Here is a 19,056-nt window from a genome sequence, read left to right on the forward strand (position 1 = left end):
TGAGCCATGACGCATGGTAATAGAAAATACAGGCCTTGTCAGCGTGCACACGTCTTTCTTTTTTTTTTCTTTTATGGAAAGCAGTTTCCTGCTCATGTAAAACAGGCCAGTAGGCCACAATGCCCTGAGTCTAGAATAGCTTGAAGAAAAAGAGATGAAATATTTTTAGCTGTGATGGTGCACTTGTTTTCTGTTCTCGGAATAATAAGTGTTGAGGAATCCCCAAACTGCCAGAAAACTCCACGAAGACCAATAAAAGCCAAACAATTTAATAAGATACATTCAATTTCATTGTGCAACATTTGACAATTAATTATGTTAATGCTCTAGACTCCAATGTGCCCAATGCCAATTCTGTCTAAATGTGCGTGGAGATTTCCATGCTTTCTGTAAGACTAATTGCACTTCATTCAACGTACCTTAATCTAATAAATAAACTTCCCTTTGAAGCTCTTGCATAGGCTACACTTTTAGAGAAGTGGAAAACAACGCTCCATAACACAGTTACTTTTATCAAATCATAAACAAAAAGCATACAAACATAAAAAAACAATAGCAATTATTATTATTATTATTATTAAGCACCCTGAAACACTAATGTAAAGTTTTTTTTCCCTTTTCTTTGATTCTGTATTCATGAAGTTATACATTACCCCATTTTGCCCAGAGACATTTGCAGATGTGCAGTAAAGAATCTGAGAGGAATTATGTTGATGGATGGTGTAGCAGTCATATGTCAGTCTTTGGAACACCTGTCCTGCAAGTACTTTTAGACAACACATTTGCTGTAAAAACTGACAGGCTTTTTATTCGTCGTGTGTCTTTGGTCTGACTGCGCTTAGCTCGGAGGGGCATCATATACCCAGTGGCGCAAATATGAGTCCTGGGGCCGAGTCCTTCATAGAAAGGTGGCAGTGGGAGTGGAAAACAATTGCCACCACGGACAGACTTGGAGTTGAATGTCCTCTCCGTGTCTCACCCAACCTACTCCCCTTCACCCCCTCCCACGCCTCTTTCTCCCATCAGTCTGTGGAGTTGACTTCACAGCGCCGAGGCGGCGACTGGGTGGATGGCGTCACGGTTGGCTCACATGCTCTTGAAGGCCAGCGGGGTGGCGATGTCACAGCTGTGGGGAGATAGAGCATTGCCACTGGCTGGCTGCCACGTGGGTCCGGTCACATAGGCCGACGTGGTGGCGCTGTACCCCATGTAGGGTGACACTTGGGTGGGAGGGTGGTAGGGAGGGATGCTGGGTGCTGTGACATAGCTGTTCACTGTGGGCAAGCCATTCGGCGTCTGGGATTAAAAGAAGAAAGGGGAAAATAAGATTAAGATAAGAGCCTCGTAATTATAGGTTTAAAAAGTCACTAATAACTCATTTCATCATTAGTCATTTTCCTTTTCTAAAAAATGATCAAAAAGAAATTGTTTGCCACAGACATTTTCCTAAATAGTGACTGTAATAAGTTCAAGAAATTTCAGCCCATCCCAGGGAAACACACACAAGCAGCTGCTGTAATTAGAAAAGGAAAAAAAAAAACTGGGGCAAGCTGTAGAAGAAAGTGAAAGTGATGTTGGTTGAATTATAAACAGCAGAGAGCTTAATTCTAACTTCACAGCTACCACATGAAAATAAATATTTTCCCAGTTTCGGGAAGCATACGTGCACTATATGGAGCTTGTTTTCTACTCAAAAGTGGACATTGCACCAGTGTTGTTGATAAACTGCGCCATATGATGGGAGACAGGCTGGTTGGGGGCGGCACTTAACGGATGTCATGACAGGCCGAGAGTGAAAAGGCACGCAGAGGGGAAATATCATGGTTCGAACCAGGAATGGGCTTTGCTTCTCTGGCACAGCGACAGGACTTAACTTGAGGAATTCACCAAAGCATTTCAGCAGGGAGGCAGAATTTCTGTTCCTGGGTGGTCCCGGACTACTGAGAATTATTCCTATACAACTGGGATCTTTTCTGTTCCTCTGACTTATTTTCATAGACTTGCTTGACTGACAAAGTCACTGGCAACTATCTTAAAAGAGATATGAAAAATTATCTTCCTAACTGGCATTTGCGGTGATTATAAAAACATAAGTACAGAGAAAAAACTGTGTGTGTGTGTGTGTGTGTGTGTGTGTGTGTGTGTGTGTGTGTGTGTGTGTGTGTGTGTGTGTGTGTGTGTGTGTGTGTGTGTGCCTGGGCCTGCAGGTGTCTGTGGGTCTGTACTGGGTGGCTGTGGGTGTCTGGGGCAGTTGTTTGTGGGTGTCTGACCATGTGTGTATGAGTATGTGGGTGTTTTGTATCATAACTTCACTCAAATATACTGAAATGTATTTCATTAAGTCCTGTACAGACAGCCCGTTATATTATTGTTGTTTTTTTCCAATTTAAAACAACAAATGTAATTAAACAGTTTCCCCAAAATTAACACATTTCCACTCTTGAAAAACATCATATATTACACACAGCCCAGTGTTTGCACCTAGTATACTTATACATACAGACACACATTCGGCTCATGGCAATATCTATCTATAGGTATAGATATATAACATAGACATAGATATATAGTATATATAGAGAGAGAAAAGAAAAGAAACTCCCTTTCAGTTTTATGCAACTGACTACTGCAAGAACACCACTAACTGCAGCCTCAGGAATGACCACATAGTTGAATCAACACCTGTCTGACACAAAGTCAACAAAATCAAACGAGTATACAAAGGGCGAATTTATGGGACTGATCTTGTATCTGATTGTATAATTTATTAGGCGGACCTGTTCTTTCATCCTCCGCCGTCCGTATATATAAAACATTTTTCAACTGTAATCACATTACTTTACTTACTTTAACATTTCTATTAAAAAGTTTTAAATTCATATTAATAATAATAACATTAAAGTGTTTCATTGTTATGAATAGTACTTAAAAAATAAATAAAACACTTGGTGTATTTGGTCGATTATGCGACAAAATATACCAACTTTAGCGAATTTACTGCTGCTCTAATCCCTGTATTTATTTTTTAAATAAATACTTTGAACTAAACTTCGGGACATTTGTGATTTTTTTGTTAAATTTCTAGAGAGTGCAAATTTTAAATAAATATTTTAGATATATATATAATATGTAGGCTATGTTTTGTTAAACATTTCACCTCTTTCAAGCGTTTTTAAAACACTTTTGCATTAACTCCGAGCCGCGGTTCGTGATTTAACCTTAATCTGTGTTAATGATGCTCTCTATCTTGCAGAGAAGCACAAACGGGTCTCATGGGTGCATCTGCCCGCTTTGCCTTCAGAGCAGAGGCCAAAGGTTTCTAGCCGCGGTCTTGGTCCTTATGGAAAAATAGGTGTTAGGAAATTTGTCAGAAATATAAAGCCGTCAAAGGTTTTCATTGGCCAGCTTTGGTTAGTTTTCTTAACTGAAAGTCAACCTTTAGAAAAATTAAAAAAGAAAACCAAAAAACGAAAAGTTCCCTGCTGCTGCAAGAAAAATCGTGCTTTGAAACCGGTGGTAAAAAAGTGATTTGTAGTTTGATGGATAGAAAGTTTTTTAGCCATCTTGTTTGAACACGATCCTGGCAAGACCGCGCACTTTCCCCGAGTCTAAGTCTTTCTGACAAACACAAATTTAACAAAGTCTAAAGTCACATTAGATCTTAGCAGGCTGCAGAGTCTGCATGTATAAAATCGGAGTGATAGGGGCACATTTTAATCCTCAGTGTTTTGGTGGAACAGTTCTTGCTTCGCCATTCTTTGTTTTTCATGCAATAAACTGTGTAATTTATAGAGTTGTTATTTTCTGCATTTAATGGCTCACTTCTGTTTTTGTATAGCTGCTTGGCTAACCGCTCAGACAGTTAGTGTGCGTCCACTTTGAGCGCTCCTAATCTTCCAGCATCGGTTCAATCTTTTTTTTTTCCCTGCATAATGAGAATGAAAAGTCCCCCATGATAAAGTAGCAAAATAAATGATGTGCATGGAAACGTTTTCTGTCAGTGACCAGAATCACAAGCCCTTTCAAAATAAAAGAAGACAAGGAAAGCATGCGCGCACACAAGCGTGATTTGGGGGGGAAATGAAATTAAAGGCCTGCTATGTAGGCCTGCGTTAGTTTTAGATAGAAGAGCGGAGATAAAGCTGAATCAAAATCTAACCAATCACTTTCAGACTTGCAGCCTATTGAGTTTGGTCATGTAAATTTTATTAAAGCTACATAACATTAGGAAATAAAACGAAAAACATCTTAAGTTGCATGAAAGTCAGTAACGATTCGTGTATTAATTTTTGACTGTTGTATGTTTGAGTAGGCTTTTTAAGCGTGGACTTAACCGCTCCAGCAAAATAACGAATGCACCGGACGCTTAGGGCTGCAGGACTGCTATTAAGGACACAACAGTATCCCAAAGCCTACTTTAAAACTCACAGACAAATGACGGGATGATGGTTGTCGGTGACTGGGCTACAGCATTAAAACCAGCCAATTCAAATACTGTATAATTTACCAGGAAAACGAAAACAGGCGGCAACTGGCTCTTATTCAGGGGTCCAGCCATTGTCTCGAGTGTGAAGCACGCTACACTTAATTTTCAAAATCCTAAAAGTTAATAATAACTAGGCTATTTAAACCCCCTTTGCTGTGCTAATTGTTAAATAATCTGCTCTGTAATCATCCGTAAAAGCACTGACCAAGCAGCAGGGCCTAAACGAACTGCCCCTTGTAAAGCCAGAATAAAAAAAGAGAAGAGAGAGAGAAATAAAAATGCACCCCAGCCAGCAGAAGGAGCGCATTAATGCTGTGAAAGGGGAAGTTTCCATGCTAACTGTTAAAATAGAAGAATACTCAAGTCTGCAAGTAGATTAATAGCCTACACTCTCTTCGCTCTTTCTGTACTCCTGATTAAAAAACAAACAAAAAAAAATTAAAAATTGAGATTTCCACTTTTTTACCTGTGTGTATTTTGCCTCAGGTTCTAAATGCGCCTTATCCACGCCACTGACTAGTGGAGAGCTTGCTGGTGGGAAATTAGTCCTGTTAATAGCGCTCCATTCTTCTAGTTTGGTGCTGGGAAAGGATGGACTGTCACTAACTGGGAGGGGGGCAAAAGAGAAAGAGAGAAGAGAAGAGAGGGAGGTCAGGAGGAGATTTTTGCTAAGGTTAGGGGAAAAAAAAGACCGGCAAAGGCCGCTGCTGTGATTCATGCATCCGTTAACCGCAGGTTAGCCAGGCTGCACAAGACAATAAACCCTGTGACATTCTGAACTTATTATTTGTCAGTTTAGGCATGAGTAGCACGTAGGTTGAAGGTCTTTCCTGTGCGTAATGCTTCTTTAAATGTTTCCTTGAGCAATTAAACAATTATGTTTGTATTATCTGATGTACTGTATTTCAGCCGAGTTTCAAGTGTATGAAACCTAGACTCTGTATTAAATTTTCCAAATGTCTGAAATTGAGATAATTGATAATTGAGATAATCTCTTCTGAAAATAAAACTTTGGGAAAAGTCTCTTTTGCCTGATAATTCCCTTTTGTCGTAAATTTATATTTTTCTTTGGGGTTGTGAATGTGCACCTAACACCAAGGTGAAATTATCTGTCATATTTTTAATGTATTCATTTAATTATGTATTTATTTATTTTATTGGCCGTAAAGAAAATGTGCTCAGAATCGATGGGACTAAATGTAGTATATTTTTTTTTATCTTTTTTTTTTTAAGTTATGGCTAAAGCGACTCCCTCTCTCTGGGTCAAGGATATTAGAAAAAAAAACAACCCCAAATTGTCTCGCTGTCGGAGACAAATTGAGTTGACTTTCACCTTCTCCTTCTTGTGCATGATGGGCACACTACATAGATTCCCCGTTGTTTACTGTGAGAGAAGCAATCACAACAATTTCGACAAAGAGCTTTAAACAAACTGCGTGCTGCACATATTAAGATTATAACACTCTGCTACTTTATCAACCCTCGGGAGTTTTGAATGTGTTGTCCGTGTGCGTAAAAATAAAAACTACCCTAGACAAAGTCACTAATATTTTACATTTTTAGTCGTGCACGTGTTTTATTTTATTTTATTTCCTATCATTTCCATTAATTCCAAACCCATTTAAAAAATTATGTTGCAAATCTCTCACTTCACTAAATGTACTAAACACTTCAACTCAGCGTTCAAAAACCTGCCACAAGCATCTGCTAATAATTTAGAAATGCATAAATTGTTTATAAAGGCAGCCTTTCAAAACACTGTTTCTCTCCCCCACCCCCACCCCGTGAGCTTTCGTGGATATCTGCTTTACATTTATGTTATTTAGATTGCTCGAGTGAAGCTTTGCATGGCGGTGGAAGTGGAAGAGGCCGGGGCGTGTTTCTGCATGGCAGCCTTGAATCCTGACAGCAACAGGATTGCGGCAATGGACTGACAACACTTCCCTTCCTGCCACTGGAAAACAAGCTCTTAGAAGAAGCCCTCTCACACCACCGAGCCGACCATTAGCACTGATTTATGCTGGATCCTGTTTCACTGTTTCCAAAACAATTGCGGTTTTGTTATCTGGGCCTACCTGCATGTGGACAAAACACAACCCACGCAGCAGAAAACGCATTCTAATGCGAGATACTTATTTGAGGCCTGAATCGGGCAAACCGCTAAATGCACAGTTCTGCACAAAACGACTCGCTCCAAGTCATGGCAAACATTCAGCACACCTCATTTTGATACACTTCGTCTCGCCGCCTTTCCCTCCGCTGTCCCTCTAATATTCCACATCCGCCTCTTAATTATTCTTGCAAGCTGGACCATCTGTTTCTGAACTAACCTGCCTCCCTTTAAAATCAATATCAGCAGGCAGGTCAAATGGCATTTAAGCTTTCTCTCTCCAAAAAGGGCCTGTGGGTTTATAACGTTCCAATAGTTACTTTTGGATGCCTATAAAAACAATTACACTAACTCAAAGGGAGAAAAAAAAACACAAGTGCCGGTTTTATTCCAAATACACACACACACACACACACACATACACACATTCGCACTCTTGCGCGCAAAACCCCTTCAAAAGTTGGTTATATGTGGTGCAATAAACAAATGTAACCGCCCTCCATGTAGCCATGCTTACTTTGTTGCTCTGTAATAGACCGTATCCCCAGAATATCAGTTACAGAGTGCGAGGAAGGCCATATCCTGTGCATGGCCATGTGTCCGGGAAGGGTGGGCATGCCGGGGGGAGTGGGCACTTTGGACGTCGGGTATGAGTATAAGTGGTTGTAGGGTAACGTTGGTTGTGGCGGTGGATGGGGCGCCTGCTTGCCCGACTCATACTGGCTCTGCTGGGAAAGATTCCCAATCTTGTTTCGGAGGATCCGACTGATGGAGCTGACGGAGGGCAGGTTGAACTTGTCGCAAACCCCGTCAGCGAGTAGCCTGTCCCGGATCTCCCAGGCAAAAATCCCCGGGTCTCTCTGCTTGTATGTCCGTATGTGTTTGACAACGGTGGGTGTGGTGACCCGCGGCTTGCTGCCTCCGATTGCCCCCGGGAGGATGGAGCCGGTCTCGTTGTAGCGAGCCAGGATCTTGCTGACACAGCCGTGGGACACGCGCAACTGCCTGCTGATGTCACAGGGTCGAATCCCGAGTTGGGCCAGCTCCACTATCCTGAGCCGGATGGCGTTGGGGAGCGGCCTGCCGTTTACGAAAACACCACCGAGTTGGTTCACTTCACCGAAGGCAGGCTCTGGTGTCAAAAACAAACACACAGAAGGGCACAACAGTGAGACAGCGATTAGGTAACCAACCCAAGGCCCTCCACACTGCTAACGACCCCTTATTTATAATCCGGGAATATTTAAATAATATATGCTTATATTACAGATATGAATTTCAGCAGATATGCTGATAGTTTATTTGTGTCTCAGTCAACATATTTCAAGTTTTGTTATTTGTATACGACGGGGGAAAAATCTACCTTCTCACATTTGCACTTGATTTTAAACTTGAATTTTTTTTTCAGCAAAGTTTTCACTCCCACTAAACAACTGAAGTTATGCATCAACTGTGTCAAGTGATCGCTGATAGCTGTCGTTCATGCAGGGTAGATTTCACACCGATGTCCGGTGGGAAGTGCCAAAATTCGTGCGTAACCTCCACATAATAATTCATCGTCCTGTTTTATTTCAACTGGATTAAAGACTAAACTAATCCGTCAAAACACCACAGACAATATCTCGCTAAATTTCCCCCACCTTGCTTTAAGAAGTTGCACCGATCGCTGCATCCCTGTCAAGAAACAAAAAAGCGATACACACTGAACTCACCCATCGTGTTAAAGCCGCAAATGAAGAATACGGTGTCCGCTTTGTGCCTCCTGCGTGGATCCTGCTCCGCGTCCAGCGTGTCCACTGTCTAAAATCGCGTCCAAGAAAATCTTCTTGCGCGATAAGGAACAAGAGAGACAAAATTCTCGATCTGTTTCCTGACGGCGCTGGAAACAGGCTTACATTTCAATCTGTTGAAATCAGGAGGCTGGGCTTCCGAGGGTTCTCCCCCCGCTGATTGGATCGGACCCTCCCATTTGCCTTCGAGTTTGCACAGACCTAAATTATCATTGGCCCAGAAGTTTGTCATGACAACTTCAGAGTGTCACCCACACACCCGGGTCCCACTCGTCCTGCTATCCAAAAAAACGGGGACATGCCACCATGAATGGCTTTGTTTTTGAGGCAGGTTGAGTGCAATCCAGTATCCGTACGGGATCACGTCTTCACTCTTTCAACAATGATGTGAAGATACCAAAAAAAGATGATAAACGGGTTCCTATTTGTGAGCATAACAAGGAAACACCAACCGAAATATCATGTGAATTTATTTGTAGGGGGGAAACCCCATAAATGTGTGCATTTTCGAGCCCAGCAGTAACCAGTTTTATTTTATGCAGCTGTTTTTATAATAATTAGTTGCCTTTCAAAATAAAATACAAGTTCACCTCCAAAGACCCGACTTTGTGTGGCTTTATGCTCCGCCACACTAACTTTCATCTCAAGCTTTTAAATGGCATCATTAAGGAAATGGCAGGAAATGAATGATTGCTTTTCTGTAATGTAATTGGCTGGTTGATGTTTGTAAATTGTATCTCATTGCACTTGAAGGTTATCATACCTTTTTTTCTTATTTGTCACCCAAGTATTTCTTTTCTTCTTCTTCTTCTTTTATTCTCTTTCAGGCGTCGAGCATAGACTGGTATAATCTGCAAAGCAGACCAAACGCGCCAGCGATTTGGTGAAAATGAGGCGAATATGTTTAATCTTTGGAAATGAATCTCTTTTGTCATGCAGTTTGAAAATAAATGGCACAGTTAAAAACCATGGCCAGGTTTCAATTTTGTGCCCATTTGAAATTAGGTATTATTTCGTTGTTTTTTTTTTTAGTCGGACACGTGTCAAAAGAAAAATACAATTTAAATCATTCTTTTTTAACAATTATTTATTTTCACGTTTCTATTTTAAGCTGCACGTCTCTTTAGGCTTAGCCTGCGCAAAACAGGCCAATTTTTTTAGCCAATTATGCCCAGCGAGCGTTAATGGAATGCAGGTTGTTAAGGTTCTTATGTGATAACATAATTACCTTTTATTTCTTAACCTTTACGCGATTGCCTTTCAAGCTCAACGTTTGCAGCTCAGTGTCTTATAGAGGGGATATTCCTTACTTTCACATGTTCAGCACGCAAGTACTTTCTGCACAGAAACCCCAGTTGCAAGCAATAAGAAAGATTTGTTGCTCCCCGACACGAGAAACAAACACATGCCATAATTTTGCGCCTTTGCTCACTCCCCGTTTTGACACATGCTTTGGATTTTCCGTGTCATATTTTAAGAAGGCCACGGTGCATGACTGACCTTCATCTCTGTACAATCTAAAGAGATCAGCGTGCATGTAAACATCAAACGGCACCCCTGCGCTGCAGTGCAATTAGGAATATTGTTGAAAACCTCTGCTAACATTAAACACCGAAGCGGCTTTGAGGGGCCAGAATGTACACAAAGTCTTTCTCGGTATTTGTTTCAGCACGCACAGCTCTGCAGGCTGGATGCTGGATGCCTATATTATGATTAGCTTTCCCACCTTTGCTAGGATGGCGTCAAACTCAGAAACTGAACAAATTATAGTGCCTCAACGGCACTGCAAGTCGGATAGACGTGTCTTTAAAAACGCGTAAATTATTTTTCCCCCGCTGGAGTTGTGTTTGCCTTCATGAACGGTTATTTGTCATAAGAAGACCAGTTGGGGTTGTATTAACGGACTCTTTCTTATGTTTTTTATTTTTTTTATGTTTTATTTTTTTTATTTATTTATCGCTGCATCACCTCTTGTGCACCCACCTGCCCACCCTCCTCCGCTCCCAGGCCGCTGATGCAACAAGGATAATGTTTACGGCGGAGAAACGTGCCCAACTTGTTTGCCTTGGGGTGCCTCTGGTAGCTGAAATAACACAAGGTCAGGAGCGAGGGATCAAAGGTCTTCCCAAACTGCTCCATCTTCTGCATTTTTAGGCCGGACGGGCATGCACCTTCCTCCCGTTTCTGTGACATAATACATGTCTAAGGTGAGGCTATCTGAAACTGGGTGACGTTTTAAAATAATAATAGTAATGATAGCGAAATACATGTTTTATCTGATTAATGGCACCACAACTATTAACATTTAAACGGTAGTTGTAAAGAATAGACAGTAGATTTTTACGCAGTTGTTCAAAAATTCCCATAAATTAATTAAAAATAATGTGATTATTACAGTCAGTGAAACTGTTGCAAATTATCATGACTGTTATTTTTATTATAATTATTGTAATTTGTACTTTTATTAACGGTAAAACTCAACTAGTACTAATAGCAATAGTGTATTTTTAAAGAATGCTGCTAGAGTGGATTAAACACATACAAATAAATTAATAAAATTCTGTAGTCACTATCAGACTAAATGTATAAATAATAGCGTTTTAGCCTGTATGGAGTATGTTGGCATCAGTGAGCCTCCACGCATGATTTGCACACTCTACATGGCTGTCACACGCCTGTACTGTTCACGAGCCCAGAATGGTCCGTGTCGAATTGAATTGTTCATACCTCAAGTGAAGGCAACGCATCACTTGTCAGACAAATTGCGTAATGATGGAGTCAGAGCTTCGTTCTGTGCTCTGCAGGAGAGAGCATAACCCAAATGATTTTTTTCCTCGTCTAATAAGGTTTCTGTGAAATCAGAGCTGGATTGGTAGCAGGCTTATCTTCTTGTCTACTCTGAAAAACAGTGGGCTTGTTGGTTTTTTAAAGTTACAGTCTACACTTTTATTTTAAGACTTAAAAAAAAATATGTATGTATACAGGCTACAGCATTAATGCTTCGTTAAAAACACGAACATGCTCTATTTGAAATAGTCCAGCTCCTGCAGGATGTACTGAGTCATGTTATTTGGTGCTATATGCTGCCAAGCAGACGACTGCATACCCCAGCGTTTGATAGCCCACACAAACAGCGTGCGTCCGGTGGTGTTGCGCACACACAATGCCTGAGCAAGTGCAGCTCTTCCATAGCACGTCGAAATCCATAATTTAATGCTCGAGGGGCATTTTCTAAATAACATAACATTGTCACATGCTTGAATTTCTAACACTTCCTCTGCTTGTTTGCACTGATGTGACAGCCTTTGAGCCCCTTCAGATTTTTCTTATTAAAGCTGTTTCTCTCTCTCCGTTTTTTAAACCAGGATGCTTTAATAACGTGGTCTGTTTGAGAACAAGACACTGGACCGTTTATTAATATTTTTATGAGCTCAAAAAGAAGACGACTTGAGGAATTGTAATTTTTTGTTTCACTTGTTTATAGTTCCGTTCTTCTATTTGCCTTCAGTGGAATCGCAAGCTCCAACAGCTGTGTTTGGGAGCCACACGTACTGCATGGCTGCACGTTTACCTCCTTATATTGCAGTTCACGTCAAAGTGCATGGCGTGGTTGTGATCGTTTTCATGAATATCGAAGCTACATATTGGCAAAAATACCTAGTTTCGATTTACTTCTGTTTTTCTTCTTTTCCAAAAGAAAAAATCTGTCAGAAAACTGAACACTGGCATGTAATGCTGATGATAATCCATCAACACTCAGACTGGTAATTCTCTGCAGATAAACATGTTAAGCTGTGAATGCTTATCATGTAACATACTGAGTGAAAACATAAGCGCTCCGTCCAATTTGCATTTGCAATGAAACAAACGGAAATTCATGTGGTCCACGTCACATGAAGCACACAACGCGAGGATATTCTTCTTAAAGAGCAAAGTTATGGAGTGTGCTTCATCCTCTTATTTGGAAAAACATATCCATAGGTTATAAACGACATCTTAAGGCCTCTATCTGGGTAGAGGGAAAAAATAATTAGTGATAAGAAAGGGCTCCATGATTTTGTTTACCTGTGCTACTATACTTGCAAAACAGCCATAAATTCGGATGACACAGGCACTCTTACCACAACTATCCGCTTCGTGTGTGAGCGAAGTCACTAACCCACCTTTTGTTTTTAATTTCCTCATGTTCAACAAGTAAAGGCATGAGGAGCTCAGTTGTCACCACAAGGCTGTGGTGCAGCTATACAAAAATTTTAAAAACAACAAAAGAAAAAGCTGAACTAGACTCCCTGGTCTTGGTTTCTCAGGCTGTTAGACTGTTTTGGTATCTGCTAAACTGTAAACCCGTTAAAACAGTTGTGTGGTTGCAGGATTTCGATTAAGCCTCGTGGAAATGCAAAAGAAATGTTGAACATTAAGCGCAACTTATTTCCCGTGTGTCTTTTAGTTCCATTCAAAAATTAGTGCATCTCCAGTAAAGTGGGCTAAGGAGATGCACTAATATAAAATTAGCCCACTTTACTCGAGATGCAAACGTAAATCACTAACATTTATCTTACAAATCAATTTACGACTCAGACCGAATTAATTCAAAGATGGGAGGAAATTCTAATTTTCGTGGATACTAAAATAATCTCATAATAATTTTAAATAACGTTTTATTAACGTAACAGCCTAAATGATGTAATCTTTTTAAAAATGGTCAGTATCGAAACTGAGAAATTTTCGTATTCAAATACATTCATTTTCTATCCATCGCAAATGCGATAATAATGATGATGTTCAAAATGATGATGATGACGAAATGGCAACGTTCTGCATGCTCTAGCAGGCATCAACCATTCAGCTGGTCGCCCTTTAATCAGATCAATTAGACACCGTTCTAATGCGTCATTAGTTCCATTTAATGTAGTTTGAGCTACCACATTTTTACCTTTTACTCTCCACTCAATCGGATGACACCTTCATCTCAAGACGAATGAAAGTGTGACACAGAGAAATAAAGTGACACACTTACTATAGAACCCACAAGGCAGACCATTGTCAAACAGTGCGCATTTAAAGTCCGTAACAAGACTTTAATAATGAATTCGTAATAATCATCTTTTCTTGAAATTAAGAGGCAGCACATAAATTGGACAAATCAATACCCGCCCCCCGGGTATTGATTTGTCCAATATTTGGCAAAGATCACTTTAATAGCTAAACCAAATAGCCTACAGCATATTACAATAATCCAATAATAATATTACAATAACTGCAATTAAAGTCTTTGTGTATTATTATTATTATTATTATTATTATTATTATTATTATTAGCTTTGTGACTTTGTACCAGTGGGACTTAAGCCCCTGTGTCATGAAACAAGCTGCTGAAATTGGATTGAGACTGCTACTTCCTCTTTGTGGTCTGAAAAAAAATGTGTGTAAGACAGAGTTTCTTATCTACAACCTTGGGACGCAGAGCCACCGCGCTGCTCAGATTATCCGTGGAGAAAGTTACAGAGTGGTGTTAAAAAAAATGTTCCCAGCTCCAGGTTTAATGTTCCCAGTAAGATCCTGTGGGAAATCCAAGTTACCACTAATGGGTTATTATGGGGACACGCAGTGATTTCTTGTTTCACAAAGGGGTTGGAAGTCTGTCATCTCATACTAACTGTCCCCAAAATGACTGACATCTGCAATAAGATACACACGTGCTGAGAGTTATGGTGTTTGTGCGTGCGTGCGTGCGCTGCTCGGAGAAATGAGGTCCAGCAGCAGCTTGTCACCCAAGAGCACCACTAATCCGCGTTATTAAAGCGTAAAAGACGTGATTTCCCCTCCAGTTGTTTGATACAAACGAGATAAGACTGTGTGGATTTTTACTGTGTGGACACTGCTGTTTTTTAGGATAATGCCATCGCTTGGCGCCTTTAAAATAACCCGCACCGACGATTCTAACCTTTGCAGTCCAAATAGCGGTGACACCATTAAAGTCTTTCTACAGGTTAGCACTTCTCCAGGACTGAGTGGCCCGGTAACTTTAGTGCGGCCTTAATGAGGACGAACGCAGGTTAACGACGAATGTAGTCGTGTTTCAGAGGCCAGGCCTGGGTTTCAGCGGAGAGGGACAAAAAGAAACAATATTTACGACACTTTTAAGCATACATCACTTTGACATCTGTTCTTCTGGCACCTGGCATCCATTAGTATTAAATATTTCATTCCGCCCTAATTTGGACCTCTCTTTGTCCCGTACCAAGGACACTGGGGGGAAAATGGAGAGCTCTACCTTTATTGCGCTTTTACGCGCCGATTACTTTGTCCAAAAAAAGAAAAAAAAAAGTGCAAATGGGGTGTTGATACAGACCACACTGCTATGTTATGCGTTGTAGATACGAGGAATCCTTGAGTCATACCTGGGCTGGACTTATATTAAATTTCCTCATCCATTAAGATCCCCGCACAAGCGCGGAAACATTCCTGCAATTAGTCAAGTTTGGGCACAGGAGCTTCAGATTTTTACGTAGTGTTATTAGATTACTGAGTGGACTGAGTGTTCAATATCCTCATACACAAACAGAGGTCGGAGAGAGTCAGATGTATAATGTCAGCGTGGACGTTGACAAAATACTGGCCCTCTGATAGCCCGCCTTTTTTGTTATTTAATTTGGAGCCTGGCGCCGAAAAATAGAAGTACATGTTAATTTAAGGATGATAGAAATAAGAATACCATTTCATCGTTCTCTCTGGGAACATGCAGTTAAATTGTGATTGATGTGTTTCATAAAGACGAGAGAATTTCACAGGAATACATCAGCACTGAAGCACCAAGGCCTCCTTAATCGGGACGCACTGTGGAGACACTGGAATAAGATTTCAGTTCAAAAACTGAATGAAAATTACACATTAGAGGAATCTAAAGGGAACAAATTTTGTCTGAAGATAAGGGTGGAGTGAGTTAAATATTGTCTTTATTATTAATAATAATAATAATAATAATAATAATATAAAGGGATTACATTTTTGTGCAGCAAATAGCTGAATTAGTTAGAACCGCTTAAAATCTTTCCATTTGGTCTTTGTTGACACAAAATTGTGAACAATTTGTTTTAATCTTCTTTAGTTTCACCGTACGTCCTTGTTGGTGACACGCCGTGCAGGGGGTCACAAACGCTGCTGTGCCAACACACACTTTACCTGGGCAAGTCTGTGTATTGTAAAATGCAGTGGCGCCATCTGGTGGATCTTTAGGGAACACGTCGAACATTTCTGAAGTATTATTCCACGACTTTTTAATAAAACACCAGAATCATGTACTACACACATAAAATTTTAATTGTCTGTAGTCCATTGTAAATGATAAGTTTTTACTTCCCTGGATTGGCTCGTTCAATTAGTAAAATTGTAACTATGTTGAGTTCTATTTCAGACTGAACTTATTTCACTTTCAAATATGCTTGTGACGTCTGTTACGCAAGTATACGTTTATTTGCATTTTTTTTCTTAAACACTGCGTGCATCCCTCCTGCTATTGGTTGTCTGTGTGAATATATGTCAGGTCAAGTTGTTTTTATCTTGATAAGTTCAAGTTACTTGGTAAAAAACAAACAAACAAAAAAAAAAACGTCAATTCAAATTGAAGGTTCTGCTGTATATGAAATTAATGACCACCCGCCGAAATAGTTATTTAAATGTACATAAAAATACAACCTTTTTTTTTTTAAAGGTTTAAAAGTCAGGTAAAAAAAAAAATCAACAGTGTTTACACATCTTACAAAACCATAATCGATTATGTACAGTATTACAGCTAAAAGGAGTGATAAACTGAACTTCGACCCTGGCCTGTTAGACCCACTGAACAGTTGGCACAAAGAAAGCTGTTAACAAATGTTAACCAGCAGAAATTTCTTATGGTGGTGGTGAACTGTATCTATAAACCTTGTATTTAAAATGCTAGATATATATTTTTTTTTAAAAATAAAGATAATCAGTTACGAGCATAAATATGCTGTACGTGTTTGTTTTCAAGGGTATTGTATTTTGTAAAGCATTGCATTCTCCTTGTAGTTTCATTTTGCAAACATCATAACATAACGTCATAAGATTAGCAAGGAAAAATAAGTGTAAGGACAATAAGAGCAAGAGTCTCTTCTCCCCCATAGCTGTATAGTTCACAAAACTGAAGCCCTTCAGGAAACAAAGAATTAGTAGAAATAGATGAAAACATTAAGCTATCGCATCACTGACAGCCGAGACACTGCAGAGCTGTCATACCTGTTTGCCTGTATATGTTGGCGCAGGGATACTAAGGGTGCTGGAGCTACATTAAGCTCAAAGAGCTTATAGACTTTAGTGAAATAAACTCCGCCCACAGCTTGTGATTGGTTGGAAAATGCCAACACGAGTCTGCCTCTCAGTTTTAATGTGAATCCTGTAGAGGGCAACCAAGTATCACACATGTCAGATGCATCCACAACACTCAGAAGGCTTTAAAAATATACATCATGCAGTCGAAATATAAAGTAAGCGTATATAAAAGCATGAATGAAAACTACTTTACTTGGTTTGTTTGTTTTTTTAGTAATGCTGTTTCTCTTAAATGAACACTAACCATCATCAGATGAAGGATTTGCATGCAAGTGAAACTGAATTTTCTTGCCTAAAAGAATTTTGGTGACAGAATACTCATGTCATTAATGTTGTAGATTTTAAATCATCTCTGCATGCATATGGATCCATTTATTCATGTCTTCTTTTAATGGCGTCAGAAGTCAATAGAACGATTACAATTAGTCATTTATTGTATATTGGTCTTGTCATAATCAGGACAAGAGCTCAGTTATATATCAATTAATCTGTAAATATTTATAAATGTGGGTCTCTCCATCAACTTGACTTCAAAAGGTGTATATTGATCATGCTTTGCAATCAAGCACCGTTTATAAACTGTTATTCTGAGTTCAGGACTGCACTGACAGTAGGTGTGTTTGTTTCTTTTCAGTGATCAATAAATGATCAGTCCTAACTTTATTGTATGATTAAATGATCAAAATGAATATTTAGCTTTTCATTTTCATTTTTTTTCTTGGTTTTTCTGTCTCCACTTCATTCTTATTTCTAAAAGTGATTTATTTTCCACTAAACATCATCAGTTTGAAATTCAGGGTGCTCTCAAATATTTTTTTTTGCCTCCAGTGGCTTCGTTTTACATTTTTAGCATACTTTCTTTTTTATTTTCAGTTTCCTCATCCCTCTGATTTGTAACTCCTTTTATTAAAAAAAAGTCTTTGACTTCGGTTTATTGTCTTTAAAAACAATACTTTTTGACACACTTTCATCGAGTACAAACATACAGCTGCTGTACGGTCAAGCAGCCTCACAAGACTCCAGTTTACTGCAGCGAGAGTGATGTGGCTGCCAAGTAATTATCCCCCACAGCCCCTGTCCAAAATGCTAATGGCATTTACAGGAGAGGACATCAGCAGCAGGTGCAGCTGCTGGAGCGTGATGTTACGCTGAGACACCACACTGCACTGAGAAGTAACAGAGAAACCATTGTTGCCATGTAAGTGTTAAATAATCAGTCAGACTGAAATCAGATAAAAGTTTGGGGGGTTTTTCAGCAGTTTTTGTCTTTTACTCCGATGCGACATCTTTAGACACAAATATAATACATATATGTCAGTAGTTGGTTTATTGATGCTGTGGCATGAGTTTGGAGTGAGTTGGAATAAAAAGATTACTGAATCCAAATTGACTCCAGATTTTTACTGCTGAGATTTTGCTTGCTTTAAACTTTCTTGTTAGTAGTTCATGAAAGTACAGTCCAAACATTCTGTCTTAAGGATTTAATGCTGATAGGAAGCACTGTGTATAAAAATATAAATAAAAAAAATGCAAATCCATGAGCTCAGGTCTGTGAATTAATCCTATAAAATCTAATATGCCGGGTTAGGACACTCTTACTTGCACTCTGTCGATTTCTTTTTTTAAAAAATGAGCTTATAAACCAAATACTGATTAAATGACTTGAGAATGTTATATGGAACAGACTTCATTAAACATTTATTGTAAAAGCTCAAACATTCCCTGACTGGAAGAATAACTTCTAAGCTTTTTTTTTTTTTTTTTAAATACAGTTATTGAAAAAAATTATCAGTCCATATTTTAAATGTTGCTTTCTACTGTCACTATATAACTATATATATATATATATATATATATATATATATATATATATATATATATATATATATATATATATATATATATATATATATATATATATATATAGTTACTATATATATATGATTGCAGGGTGGAAAATAGAAAGAGGTCTCTTTGTCGAAGATCTAGGGAAAGCTCTAGGGAAACTGTCATTTCAGCTGCTGACTAGAACCATGAGAGAAAAATCTCCATTTGGCTGAGGAGGGATTGGGAATGGAGAGCTGAACAACAGAGTAAATATTTGGCAGTGGAGAGCTCTTGGGAGATGCAGAGAGCCCACTCTGGCTGAAGCCCGCGGGTGTTAAATAGATTAAGGGGCTGCTGGGTCAAAGAAATTCCCGCTCTTTGGACATGACTTTTCTTTGCTTTTGGGTGTTTTTGCTCTCCAATCGAGTGCCCAATGTAAACTACCCACTCCAGCTAACCTGCAGTACTGTAATCCTCTGCTGTTTGTCAAC

The 19,056-nt window shown here is 39.3% G+C and overlaps 2 protein-coding genes across 2 annotated transcripts in view; one reads left to right on the top strand and one right to left on the bottom strand.

Annotated features, from left to right (window-relative positions):
• Positions 1-9,355, top strand: part of slc25a21 (solute carrier family 25 member 21) — a 94,348-nt gene extending 84,993 nt beyond the window's left edge. The window contains exon 10 of the mRNA XM_031727071.2: positions 9,214-9,355. Coding sequence (XP_031582931.1) covers positions 9,214-9,236 — 23 coding nt within the window. The 3' untranslated portion in view covers positions 9,237-9,355. The remainder of the gene's footprint in view (positions 1-9,213) is intronic.
• pax9 (paired box 9) lies at positions 254-9,188 on the bottom strand. Its single transcript, XM_031727075.2, is given in 4 exon segments — positions 254-1,296; positions 4,953-5,092; positions 7,114-7,728; positions 8,309-9,188. Coding segments are annotated over 4 exon segments (1,014 nt in total). The 5' UTR covers positions 8,313-9,188; the 3' UTR covers positions 254-1,041.
• Positions 9,356-19,056: the final 9,701 nt, after the last annotated feature.

This window comes from Oreochromis aureus, linkage group 19 (genome assembly GCF_013358895.1).
Source record: "Oreochromis aureus strain Israel breed Guangdong linkage group 19, ZZ_aureus, whole genome shotgun sequence".
NCBI classification, from domain to species: domain Eukaryota; kingdom Metazoa; phylum Chordata; class Actinopteri; order Cichliformes; family Cichlidae; genus Oreochromis; species Oreochromis aureus.